Here is a 14,377-nt window from a genome sequence, read left to right as displayed (position 1 = left end):
CCTACATACATATATAGCAGGTCTAGGTAATATCCACCCGATGAATCTCATCAATAATATGAAGCGGTTACCACAATCGTTAGTAATCATCGTTCGGTCATCGCCATAACCGTCAAACCCACCTCTTTCTGTTTCATAATATACCTTTACGGCCTTTCTCGCTTTTGTCTTTTCAATATATCGCAAGGGACAGATTTGAAGTTCCCGTGTGATAAATAATTAGCTCAGTTATTAGCTGGTATGGGTACCAGGATACAAGGGGTAGAAATTCTTTTAAAGCAAATATTGGAAGAAAACATTGTACATACATACATATATATAGGGGGGAGAATCCATCACGAGATGGTAAGAAGAATGGAGAGTAGGAAATATTTTGTTATGTGAGAGACGTCAAACTGGAAAGAGCATGTGACAAAAAAAAAGCTTCACATCACCTTCATTAATATCAATTGTAGGTTGGGTTAGGTTGAATGGTTGTCCACTATGGGACACAATCAAGGTCCATAGCCCATTGTAATGCCACGTGGGGAATTTGTCCTTAACTCTCCTACAACCGGTGTGTATTTTTATAAACTTTTAGAAAATCTAGATTTCCACAGTACTGAGATGCTCCAAGTCATTAAAAAATGTCTACCTATTAATGGTAAATCTACGTTTAGAAAGAGCAGCACAATGGCACAGGAAGTACGAGATCGTCTTTTCCCACCGGTGGTCTCATTGCACCATCTTTCATTCGCTCCTCTCACACCTTCTCGTTGTCTGTGTACTCATCAGTCAACTTGGTGCCAAGTCTCGCTAGTTCATCGGGCCTGCAGTTACCCCCAATGGTAGAATGACCAGAAACCCATGTTACCTTCAGGTGAAATGACTAGCCATCTCGTTAAGAGATATGGGGCATTTCACGGGTACCTTGGGCTTTGTAAGGCAATTTATCGCCGTCTGACTATTAGTGAAAATATAGATATCATCTCCAGATATCGCATCGCACTGAACCACTGTCACGGCTTTTATCATTGCCATCAGTTCAGCCTGAAAGACATTGCAGCAGTCGGGAAGCCGAAAGTTAAAGGAGATTCTTTGATGGTCGAAATAAACACCTCCGCTCACCCTGCCCTCGAGCTTTGAATCATCTGTGTATACATGAATGGTCTTGTTCTGTTTTACATCGTTCCGTTCCCAATCTTCACTTAAGGCTTGAAGGGTTGTGAAGGTTATAATGTCAATTGTAGGCGAGAGTGCATAGTTCACCAGTCTGGCAAGCTCCGAAATCCCAGCTAAGATTATAACGTTTGACCACTAACTTAAGGTGTTCAACCTTAAGCGAACGATATATCTTGCCTACAGATCTACCAGGAGGAGGTTTATTGTCGCATATAATGCTTTCGATGGCTTATGTGACATTTCACGATTACGAGACCAGATGCTAGTCTCTGAATCTTGTCAACTCTTTAATTGTTCACACCCTGCTCAAGAACATTCCACCACACAACAATACCATAGTAGAGAATTGGTTTAACTACCGCTGTGCAAAGCCATTGTATTATTCTATGTTCCAGCCGTTATTTTTTCCCAATTAGCCAACCGCAGGAGGACCACGCCGTGAATGCATTGCGTACTCTCTGCAACTGTGAACCCGCAATTTAGCTTCCTATCCAGTACAAAGCCTAGATATTTAGCCCTTTCTGTTGCTCTAGCGGGTTTCCTAGAGATATTTTTTAAGAACAGGTGTTTTATGTCTCCTGCTAAATAGTATCAGCTGATAGGCAGTTGAATTTTTTGAATTTGATAAGGTGAGATCAATCACCTCCAGACTTCTAGTAGTAACAAACGTAGGCTATCTGCCCTTGTTGTGTATGTTTAGGCAAGAGAAAGCGATAAACTCCGCAGATTGTATGCTGTGCATAAGCATCGCAGCAGAGAATGAGGCCCAGAATGCGCCGCTCACAGAACCTCACGAGACTGGTGGCCTTCCCAGGTGGTGGCGCTTCCAGGGCATCGTGAGGAAAGTAAGCAGTTGCAATCACAAATCTCAGCCATCTGCTTCTACCCTTATAACATACCACAGCAGCTACCAGGTCTTGGCATCCCGTCACAGTGACATGGGATGATACTATAAGACCGGTCCTAGGCCTACGCGAACCCCCGCCACATAATACCCTTTCAACGCGCTAAAGCTACAGAGGCGGCCCCTAAAGGCCCACGGCTCTTGGACTGTTGTTATATGGGATAATGTGTGCAGGTAGACGACTTACTTAGGAGTGCAGTAACGGCTTTGGAATGCTGCAAGTTAATCTTGGGGACGGTAACTACAGGAACCAAAGTCTGAGCTACTCATTTGGGATAGACATGGAAGATGACAGTCCCAAAGAAGAGACTCAGACGGTTCCTACAGGTATACCGAGAGCCCATGACAACAACACTGGCCTCATTCATCCGCACCACAAGGGAAATCCCGTCCTTTCCTTCTCGGTTGCTAGCCTTGGTGTGCGAGAGTACTCGCCAAAGCCTTGTGTTGATGCCCGGATTCTAGGCATGCAGGCAGGACAGGACATCCGCTGTAGACAGATTGCGATCCAAGAACTCGGTGTCTTCTGTGGATGTCACTTCCGCCGATCGAGGCCTTTTTGGAGACACAGACGGAGAAGGGCCGACAGTGCCGCAGTGCAGTGACCTTACAACTCAGGCCCTCCGAATCCGGGAAACGTTTTTCAGTCTCTAAAAAAGAGGAGATTGCGATAGCAACCCCCGTCTCCTCCAGGATGCGCTCTCGCTCATAGAGCTGAGAGACTTGGGTAATGGCTGGGGCCTCTAGAATCCATGCTCCTACCGCCGAAGAGGGGGGGAATCGCCACTTTTCTATTACTTCTTTCGGGAGTCCTCCCTAGCCAGTATGGTTCGCGGATGGCACCCTGATTCTATGCCAGCTTTGAATCATCACATAAGAATTGGAACCTAACCCATCTGGGCTACTATTGTGATACCAGGGATTCCCTACCCACCACCTGGAACGCGCCCGATGGCAACTTCTCACGGGGATAGTCAGTTGAGTCTTTGTTGAAGATCGCACAATCCTAGAAAGGGTTTACCCGAGACTGCTTTACAATATCGCCGACGTATGCAATTAGTCAGGTTCCACAGAAGTGTTGAAATTACGCCTCCCTGGGGGTACCCATGGTCGGATATTTCTTAATGGATATTTCGCCATTATCGTCCGCCCGATTGGCATCCGAAAAACTACGTGCCTTTGAGATAACAGGCAACCCGCTGGGCTTTTGTTCAAAACGATGCATTGAAATCACAAACATCAATAAATACTTGGTCAGGCATTCCAAAAGAAACGCATCTTGGCCCACTTCTCTTTTTATTATTTATTAAAGAAAAGTTATTGTGCATATATTAATGAACAATTCAGAACCGCATAATGAATAATGTTTTCAGATCCTGTGAAGCAATTTTTTGATATTCACAATACCACTGATTGCATTGATATCCAATTTGGCCTGTTTTTCATTGATTAGAGTTTTTCAAATAATTAGATTGATGTTCCTAAAACCTAAGCTAAAAGATATTGAAATTACTAATGATGACTCAGTGACCTTCCATACGCCCACAGTTTAATTTTGTGGTACCACAAAAGTTCAAGGCACTACTTCCTTTTAAATCATGAGTCGCTGAACTTGAGCAACTACTGCATTTTCAAGTCGACCGCTGTAGGCAATCACAAGTTGATTGGTTTTCAACGAATTCGCAATGCTCTCATCTCACAGGAAAACTACCTACCTCATTTCCTGTCTTCACACACTTTCTCTGTGACCAAATGCCCAAATGAATATAATTTCAAAGTATTTGTAGGCGATCATAAGGTAAGCCAGACATTGAACGACTAATCTCGAGAGCCCCATTATCGAGTCCAGACCTTTAATTACCGCTCGGCTGTCGTAATAATTGTTTATTTCACTGACAAGCGAGCAATCAATCAGTTGCACCTTCCTCGAGTTGGAACGCACTGCAGTGGTCCGGTAGTCTGAATTTAAGCTTGATGGGGAGACCAACTATCAAAACCATTACCCAAAAAAAAGTTGCAAATCCGAGTTGTGTTATTAATTTATTAGTTTTTATATAATTCCTCTTCGATTAACTGCGTTAAGAATTTCTTGTAAGGCTTCACGTGGCATCTTAACCGATGCCTGTTGAATAAGTATTTTTATCCTGTTGTATGTTTCTTCCTCGTGTTTGGCATAGAGGCTGGGTATATTCAGTTCTTCGTAGAGCCGCTTAACACGCGCGATCTTCTGTGGATCTGAAATTGGGCAAAGTGAATATATGAAATAAGTGAATATAAGTCCTTGGAGGTTCCCAAACTGTGCATCATGGGGCGTGGTAAAGTTATCCTAAGTTAGTAATGAGAGTGACTAAATACAATTGAAACTGCTTCGAAAATGTCGACTTTTTTTCGATGCATCCAACATTTTCCACTCGATGTGTAAATAGTCGATGCATCGATGTTTTTCGAAAACTGACATTTGTAGTACACTGAAGAGCCATTTCGACTTTTCAATTGGGCAGTGAGTTTGATCAGAAAATTTAGGTGACTTCAAGAAGTGTAATTTCTTAGAAAAACTCATGACTCGGTATTTTCTTCTAAAAGAAAGTTGGAAAATTAGTTCTGTAAAGGTAGGCGCATTACAAAGACAATTGGGAACCCTTGATGTATATAATCCCTCAAGCATTCAGGTTGCTATATCGCAGATATTTGCTTATTAAATATGTACATATGTATGTTTATACATACCACTTTGCCCATAACACTCCTCCATGAGCGACTTTTGTTCCGGGTTGGCTAGTTCCATGCACGCCACAGCCAACCAGGTGCACTTATTGGCCTCTATGTCTGTGCCTATCTTAGCAGTGAAGTCAGGACTAGCAAAGCAATCGAGGAAATCATTTTGTATTTGATAGAAATTACCTAACTCAATTGCAATGGCTTCACATTCGCTGAAAACTTTTTGGTCTTTAACACTGAAAGTGAAGATTATAAAAAAACTTTTTGTTTTATTCTGATAAATATTAACTTGGGGAAAAAGAAATCCATTATTTTTGCGTTAATGATTTAAAACTGTTTTAGGGTCGATCTTTAGCTCCTAGGCGATGCTACAACTGCTGGGCGATATGCCGATCAACTTCGATTATTTCTGTGGCTCCCGGACATGGACATTATCGACATTTTCTTTAACATCAAAAAATGCCTGAACGGGATCGACGAAACCGATATTGCACGTAATTATCTATTACAGTATCGGCACCATAAAACTATTCACAATTGTAGAATATGCCGAATTTTCTCTTTGTTGACTTCCATTGTTAACACCCTGTAACTCACAACTGGAATACACAAAAAATTGTTGTCGCAATGCCACCTCAGTAACAATTCTGTCAATGCGCCAATAAAGAGCTATGTGTTTGTTGTTGTAGCAGCATAAACATCCCCCTCACATATACGGGTAATGCTGCTGAAGCGACCATCCTTGGCGGGGTTAAATCCGGGTCGTTCCGGTTACGTAGAGCCGAGTGTCGGTGGAATGAATAATATCAAGAGCAATCTTGTTGTTATCTTTTGGTTTTCTTGTTGTTGCCTTGTTGTTTGCCGATTTTTAATCCCATTTTTAGTGCTACGAAACCTCCTGTTTGGGATTTGCCAAACACAGAACGAGATACAATTTTTTTTTCAGGCGCGAAATATTTTACTTAAACCAATTTCCATGTCATTAAACTTTATTTTAGTAAACATAACTTTTGGAAATATAATTTAAGACAGTTGACCAGCAACTGGGACTTAAAACATACAACTGGTACGAAGCAGAATTCCATTTTGTTCAGCTTTGAGATTCATTTATTGTCCGCGCGAGGAGTTGACGTCGATTAAATTTTGTAAAAAGCAGCTGGGTAAGGCTTTCTCAAGTGGGCCACAAAATTACCAAAGTGAATATTTTGCGATGAAATTCAGCCAGGACTGAGTTCTATCATCCAGAAGCACACTCAGAAAATTTTGTTGTAAAATTCTAAATAGTTTTGTTTTTATTAACTATCGAAGTTTTTTGCAGCGCTTGAATAATTATCACATTTCTCGTAAAGTAAGTATCCGATTACAACGATTTTTCAACTGCAGAGTGATAAAGAATGATATTTTCCAAATACGTTATTTTTGTTCCGAAACTTGATGTTTTGTTGTTGTAAATAATTTTTTTTAATAAACAATTAAAAATTTAACTAATTTCTGCGCCTCCGGGATGAAAATTTTGTAAGGATATTAACGTAATAAACATCTGTGCATTTATGTATGGAAAAAATGCGCGCAATTCGAAAAGGATTAATTACAATTAATTTTTTTGTGCCAGGATGCGCGCTTTGACTTACGCGGACGCGCACGAACACACATCCCAGACTCATGGACGATTAAACAAATTCGTGAATATTTTCATGTGTCTCGACGAATGGCCGCTGCAGCTAAAAAACTTCGGAAAACGAAAGGCATTGGATCGCAACCAGAGAGAAAAAAAGGTCGCCCAATCGATCCAAATATAATTGAAGCTGTTCAAAATTTGTATCGGTCTGATGAAGTAAGTCGCATGACTGCAGGTGTTAAACAACATAAAACAGTAACAAATATAGGTGCTGACCATCGTGAACAGAGAAGATTATTATCAGATAAAATCGAGAAGCTCTTCATTTATCAGATAAAACTGGTGTAGATTAGAACAATTACATGCGTGAATTATGTGAGTAATTAAGAGATTTGGCTCTATCCTCCTTGATAAAATTATTGATTGGAAAGGTTGCCAGTCAAATAGAGTAGAAATACAAGGATTTCTTCACGCTAAAGTTAATCATAAATACAATTTTATTGCTTCATACACAAGCAGTTGAGAGAATATGGGCAGTGCTGCATGGAAAATAAGAGATATTGGGGGACAGCGAAACATCATTTGGCATCTCATCTCTCAAAGTTCATATGGCGACAGCATCAGTTGAAAGAAAATGAATAAAGACAGTTTTGAATCTATTTTGAATTCCTTATCGGTCCATTTTCCATCTAAATCCTAATGAATACCTCGCTTTTCAATAAAGTTTTTTGGACTTCTAACTTTTGATGTTAAATGAATTGTTTTATTTTATATTTTGCGCCACAAATTTAGGTTTAGATTGCCTGCACTTAATAACCATTAAATTTTTGCTGCATTTATACGTACCAATTTTGTTGGTGTAAAATGTCACCTTGACAAAGAGCATAAACTTTAAATTGTTTGATCGATACTTTACGAGATATCGATCACTACAGCCATCTACCGAGAAAATAATGGATTTATTTTTCTCCCAAACTAATATTTCAATTGCTTGCTCACTTCGCCAAATGTAAAGCCACGGCCATGGGTAAATAGAAATAGTAGCTGGCAGTTTTGGTCTTTACAATTTCATCGTATAAGTCTCTGGTGAAAGTGGTCACACTCCTTCCACCGGCAAGCATATCCATTGACTGCCCAGTCATATATTTAAAGATACTTTGACAAAACAATTCGACCAGATCAACATAGCAGTCTAAATGACGGAAATGTTTTTTTAGTAGTTTATAGATGCCATTTTCAATCATGAGCGCATCGTTCACTGCATTGAAACCAACGTCTTCCAATTTATACCAACACAACTGACCCCGACGTTTTATGCCTTTGTCTATGATATCATCAGTGATGAGGATGACAGAGTGAAGCTGCGGAGCACAAACAAATTTAGAATATACATGTAATTGCAGTTGGTAAAAATGAAAGGAGTGAAATATCCACCAATTCACGGCACCAGTCAAGCAAATGCGCCAATCTTAAGTTTTCCGCAGTGAGTTGATCGCCTTTCATTAAATTTTTGTACGTCAAAACGGTAATTACACTATTTTTCGTATTGGTTGGTGACAAATTGTAGTTTAGAGCCTGTGAAGTGTAAATATTTCTTTGAGCATTGGTTAACTTTGAATTGAGTTTAGAAAATCAGTATTCACTACCTTCTCGAACCAGTCTGCAGCCATTTTGCTTGCGTTATTATTTCCAAACACCGTAAGATCTCTTACAACATCTGTAAAGAAATTGAGACTCCTTAGAAATGAAAACGGGAATAAAATGTATCAGGTTAGTCCATAGGTTCGTGCGTTTTTTAAAGGTGGTTTTAAAATTAATAAAAATGATGTTTAAAGTATTTATTAATTTTTTTTTTTTTTGTATTCATTTTTATTGTAACTAGTTAACAAAAATAAACTAACGAACAATTTTCTTCGGTTTTTGAATGATACAATTAATATGATGGTGCTTTGCACAAAACTTGCAAAGGAGTTGATTACTGCACGAGGTGGTGCGGCTTTTTGCGCTTCAGCCTTACAAACCATTTATGTTGGTCAGTGAGGGCTGAGGCTTCGCTGTTGACATGATGAGATAGCCTATTTATATGAGATAGGGCTTTTTTTTAATTACGACGGCAACTGGTTCTATGCCGAGATCGCGTTCGAGATCGCTGATGCGTACATACCAGGGCGCGTTAGTAGCGCATCGCAAAACTTTATTCTGGAACCTTTGAATTTGAAGTATGTTGCTGGAGCTTGAGCAACCCCATAGTTGTATCCCATACGTCCAAATTGGTTTAAGTATTTGCTTGTAGAGAAGTACTTTATTGTACATGGATAAAGCAGATGTTTTACCCATAAGCCAATACATGTTTCTGAATTTAATATCGAGTTCTTCTCTTTTCTTCTTTACGTGAGAACTCCATCTCAGTTTAGTGTCAAGAGTCATACCCAGGTATTTAGCCGTGTTATGATATGGGATTTGCACTCCATTTATATATAGTGGGAGATATCTGATTTTATTGTACGTAAAATCAATATGAACGGATTTAGTTTCATTTAGTTTTATTCGCCAAGTAACTGTCCACTCATATATTCTGTTTAAATGTTTTTGAAGATTTGCAGTTGACTCAATTTGTGTATTTCCAACTGACAAGATAGCGGTGTCGTCTGCAAACGTTGCTATGACGCAGTTCTGATCGGTAGGCAAATCGGATGTGAAAACTAGATAAAGGATGGGCCCCAGAACGCTACCCTGTGGGACACCAGCTTTAATTTCTTTCAGGTCAGAATACGTGTCGTCGTATTTAATTCGGAAAAAACGATCGGATAGATAGGATTTTAAAATGTTATAATATTGAATTGGTAATAGCTCTCTTATTTTGTTGAGAAGGCCATCGTGACATACCTTATCGAAAGCCTTAGATACATCTAGGAAGACAGCTGAGCACACTTTTTTCTTTTCGAAGGCATTTTCTATAACTTGAGTTAGCCTGTGAACTTGATCGATTGTCGAATGTTTTGGGCGAAAGCCAAATTGATGCGCTGGTATCAGATTCCTCTGCTCAATAATATTGTTAAGGCGTTTGGCAAGTAGTTTTTCCAATAGTTTTGACAAAATGGGTAGGAGGGATATAGGTCGATATGATGAGACGTCGTGTGCTGGCTTTCCTGGCTTGTTGACCATGATCACCTCGGCAGTTTTCCAGTATATAGGGATGTGTTTCAATCTGAAGATAGCATTCATAATTTTGGTTAATTTCATTAGAGTAATTGGTGGGAGTTGTTTTAAGATTTCCCCGGTGATGAGGTCAAAGCCAGGTGCCTTTTTGGATTTTATTTTTTTTATTTCCTCACATAATTCAGAATCCATTACTGGAGGAATTTCGTCGTGATCTTTGAGGTACCATGATTCCATTTCAGCCGCTCTTGATACGTCGTATGGCTTGAAGATATTTTCAAGGTATTCAGAGAAAGTATTCGCTTTCTCTAAATTGGTTTTTGCCCATGTGGTATCTGTTTTTCTTATTGGTGGATATTGTATAGCTGGTTGTGAAAATCTTTTCACGCATTTCCAAAGTGAGTAATCGGTGCTGCGTTCATTTGTTAGCCTTTTTAGGTAGTCACTATGAGAGCGGTTTTTAAAAGCCTTTATCTTTTTAGAGAGTTCTTTTGTTATTTTATTTAAAGTTATTTTATCAGGTGGAGATCTGGATTGCTGCCATCGTCGGCGTGCTTTGCGTTTTTCTCTAACCATTTCTTTTATTTCTCTAGTGTACTTATGTCCCGCTGAGATAGTTCTTGTAGCTGGGGTACTGCGCCACGCTGCGCGTTGAATGCTGTTTGACAAGTTCAATACTTCATCGTCAAGAACCTCATTACTATTTATTTCTGGATTGTCTTTATCATCCGACAGTATCTTTCTAAAGTAATCCCAGTCAGTGTATTTATTCGATAGTGTAAATTGTGGTTCCCGGGTAATTACACTTTTATGTATTGTTAAGTATATTGGAGAATGGTCCGAGTTTAGATCTAGTCCACTTTCTATGTGCATATATTCTGAAGAAAAATTTCTTGTTATGAAGAAGTCTATAAGATCAGGAATCTTCTGTGGATCTGTTGGCCAATACGTTGGTGCTCCAGTAGAAAGTGTGCTGCATCCAGTACTTTGAAGCGCCTTGTATAATTCTCTGCCTTTTGTTGTGATAATTCTCGACCCCCAATGGGTATGCTTAGCGTTAAAATCCCCGCCCATTATGAATCCATGTTTATGGTTATTGATTAGCCGCAGGTATTGATCACATGTGATCTTATGTCTGGGGGGGCTATAGACTGCTGTAAGTGATAAATTTTTACCGCAATTAATCGAAATGGTTATCGCTTGAAATTCATTTGTAGAGAGTCTACCGTCTTCAAAATGTTTTATGCTTTTTTTTATAATGATTGCAGCACCTCCACGTGCGCAGTTATTGGGATGTATTGTATGTATGTATATTGTATTTATTAATCAATAATATATTTTCCTTCATTAGTTACAATGTCTTCCCAACGATTAGGCAATTTTTAATTCCCTGCTCAAAGAATTTTTTGCCCTTGCAGCCAAAATACGCTTCGATATCCCTTTTTATAGCTTCTTTTGAGAAGAAGTTCTTGTTACTCATATGGAATTGAAGTCCACGGAAAAGGTGATAATCACAAGGTGCAATATCCGGAGAGTATGGTGGATGCGGCATTAGCTCCCATCCGAGCTCGTTCAGCTTGCCTAATGTTTGCCTTGTGGTATGTGGTCTTGCGTTGTCGTGGTGAAACAAAACTTTGCGTCTATTCACTAAAGACGGTCGATTTTTGTTAAGTGGCTCATTCAGGTTTGATAGCTGATGGGAATAATAATCAGGAGTTATCGTCTGGTTTGGTTCCAGAAGTTCATAATAAACAATACCGGCCATATCCCACCAAATAGACAGGAGAATCTTCTTGGGGTGAAGGCTATCTCTAGGGGTCGGTTCTGGTGTTTCATCTTTATCTAACCATTGGCGTTTGCGAACAGGATTATTGTAAAGAACCCATTTTTCTTCACCAGTAACGATACGGTTCAAAAAACTTTGATTTTCAAGCCGTTGCAGCAGCTGAGAACACACATTCACTCTCTGCTGAAGGTTGGCGACGGAAAGTCTATGCGGAACCCATTTTCCCAGCTTTGAAACCTTTCCCAACTGAACCAGGTGTCTGTGAACTGTTCCATGCGATGAATTTAACCTCTGAGCTATCATATCGACTGTCAAATTTGGCTCAGCTTCCACGAGTTCGAGCAAGGCGTCGGAGTTAAAGACTTCAGGACGTCCAGCGCGCGGGGCATCCTCCACGTCGCAGTTACCACTTCGGAATTTCGAAAACCACTTTTGCGCAGTCCTTACACTCACGGTATCCTCTCCGTGAACGGTGTTTATTTCTGCAGCAGCAGTTGTTGCATTTTTACCATTTTTATAAAAAAAATACAAAATATGCCTCTTATACGCGTTCGAAGATTCCATTTTATTTTTTAACAACACGTGCTGCTATCTCCAGTTAAAATCACTTGTTAAATGCACAATATATCAAAGGAAATATAAAAGGGAGATGCCCTTTGGCAGATTTGTATATGTCACTTTTGAAGCTGTCATTTTTTAGTACTTGACAAGTAGAAACTACGCCATTAATAAAAATAGAACGATAGACGCTTAATCAACGCATTGAAATTATTAAAATGCACTATAAAAATGGTGAGCATTTGGCAGAGACGGTTCGTAAAACTCGAATTTTGGGTCATCGTGAAGCACCTTGTCTGACCGCAATACAGAAATTGGTGAAAAAATTCGAGCTGTTGGGACAAGTTAGCGATGTGAAGCATAAAGAAAAGCCGAAATTATTGTTGTTGTAGCCGAAAGTGTTGAAAAAAACCCAGGATTGTCCATTCCTCGTCGTTCTTTGGAATTAGACATTTCACAAACGTCATTACAACGTATTTTGCATAAAGATTTGGGTCTTAAGCCTTACAAAGTCCAGTTAACATAAGAGCCACCGAAGTTCCATCGAAAAATCATCTTGAGTGATGAGGCCCATTTCTACCGCGTTGGCTTCGTCATCAAGCAAAATTGTCGGATCTGAAGCTCAGAAAACCCTAGAGTTATTCCGAGCCTTATTATTTATTATTTTGAAAAACCTCTCTATCCTCAACGTGCGACTGTTTGGTGCGCTTTATGGTCCGGGGGAGTCAATGGACCTTACTTTTTCAAAAATGAAACTGGAGCAACAGTTACGGTGAATGGATTGCGCTATCGAGAGATGATTAAGGATTTTTTATGGCCGGAATTGGATAGTATTGATTTGGGCAACGTTTTTTTTTCAACAAGACGGCGCTACGTGGCACACAAGCAACGAGACCATTGATCTTTTACGGGAGTAATACCTCTCATTGGAGTTTAACTTAAATAAAAGTCCTTTGATCACTTCATCCTTGGAAAGCCTTGAATATTTCGGATAGTTACTTTAAATTTGAACTTTCTGACTTTGTTATTTTTAATTATTCTCTGTGTAAACCAAAATTTAGTGTCGCAAGGGTTGTAATATTATATTAATTAATTTAATTAACTAAATTACCCATTGCCCAGAAAGATTTAAAACCGACTGATACTCCACCACTCAAAGTGACAGTTACTGCGACAACAAACGAACTGTTACACTGTGTTTTTCCACATAAATACCTGGATAGACAGCGATAAATCCATCGATCTCATTTTTTCCCATCGCCAAGGGCACAGAAAGATTTCCAATTGTTGACGAAGTACTCGTACTAAAAATTAATCAAAAATAAAATATAAATCATAATCAATGTTCGCAAAGAAATTTTAATTTTAACAGATTTACTGAATTTCTACATAGCCACTCCTTGGAGTGCCCGCAATATTTTCGGTGCATTTAAAGGGGCAAACCTTATTTCTCTCACGAATAACTTTTTGTTATTGTGGTCTTATCTTTGAACTGTAATATCTACGTTTCAGATCAGTGAAACTCAATTCAGTAGTAAATGTCTCGAAAAAACCGAGCAAAAAGTGAATTTTCGTAATAGATTTAAATAGGAAATTTTTTCCTATTTCTATACTAAAAAACAACATAGCTGATGAATTTGTATGCAGCTGAAAAGTTTTAGATCTCGATGCCTAACAATATTCTACTTTCTTGGCCCGTTGCCAAAACAAAAGCCATCCGTACGTCACGTAGAATACGCCAATCGTGTCGTACGGATTCATTATTATTTGAGAAACAGCTCTAATGACATAATATAAAACATTTACTCTCTATTTATGCTTCTTTTATTATTTTCGTTCATTTTCAAGTATAAGAACTTGGTTGGATGCATTTCTGTTCGAGCTGTTAATTTGCAGAACATCTAACAGTGCAGTTACATGAATGTAAGAAGGTCTGTTCCCCTTGATGGCTCGAAATTGCATACATATGTAGGTTTATATGTACATAAGTTGTAAATCCTTCATGATCCATATTTTATTATTTTTATAACATTTTTTTCGTTCACCATTCACTTACCACATAGTTCTGCCAAGATTTTGCTCGTGTGCCTCCTGAATAGTCAGTTGATTGGTACGATGCTTTTCGACTCCGAGCATAGAAGTGCGATATTGCGATGCGCTCCTGGGAAAATCAGTTTTGCTTATGGTTCTGGTAGCGCTCGAGATAACTCGTGCAACTATTCGTGAATGCATTCGTGGCCATTCTCGCATCGATAAAAGCATTTTGGTAGTCTGATTCTACAAAGTAATAAAGCTAATAAATTACTTAGTTGCTGTGTAGTCGAGGTATTCGTGGGAATTAATGTTTATAATGTGAATTGGATCATTTCGTGGATATTTTTATGTTTTTTTTAACTATATGAGAGGAGGCACCTTTATAGAAAATAGGCTAGCGCCACCTGTATTTACAAAATTTGTATTTGTATTCCGACTT

At 39.1% G+C, this 14,377-nt stretch overlaps 1 protein-coding gene across 1 annotated transcript; it reads right to left on the bottom strand.

The window, feature by feature from the left end:
- Positions 1–4,115: 4,115 nt before the first annotated feature.
- LOC129244061 (farnesyl pyrophosphate synthase-like) lies at positions 4,116–13,965 on the bottom strand. Its single transcript, XM_054881674.1, has 7 exons — positions 13,961–13,965; positions 13,120–13,208; positions 8,048–8,118; positions 7,836–7,976; positions 7,401–7,762; positions 4,793–5,019; positions 4,116–4,300 (listed from the first exon to the last, which is right to left on the bottom strand). The coding sequence occupies exons 1-7, from the start codon at positions 13,963–13,965 to the stop codon at positions 4,116–4,118; spliced, it is 1,080 nt and encodes a 359-aa protein (XP_054737649.1).
- Positions 13,966–14,377: the final 412 nt, after the last annotated feature.

The sequence above is a fragment of the Anastrepha obliqua genome, chromosome 4 (genome assembly GCF_027943255.1).
Source record: "Anastrepha obliqua isolate idAnaObli1 chromosome 4, idAnaObli1_1.0, whole genome shotgun sequence".
Taxonomy (NCBI): Eukaryota; Metazoa; Arthropoda; class Insecta; order Diptera; family Tephritidae; genus Anastrepha; species Anastrepha obliqua.
Note: the sequence above shows the minus strand (reverse complement) of the source record. Positions and strands in the feature narration are given on the sequence as shown.

Bases quoted from the DNA above. Each gene is read 5' to 3' on its own strand.
- LOC129244061 (XM_054881674.1), bottom strand. The intron at 8,119-13,119 runs GTATTTATGTGG...ATTTCTTTACAG, and splicing joins ATTTATCGCTGTCTATCCAG to ATGTTGTAAGAGATCTTACG. The intron at 4,301-4,792 runs GTATGTATAAAC...GCCCAATTTCAG, and splicing joins GGAGTGTTATGGGCAAAGTG to ATCCACAGAAGATCGCGCGT.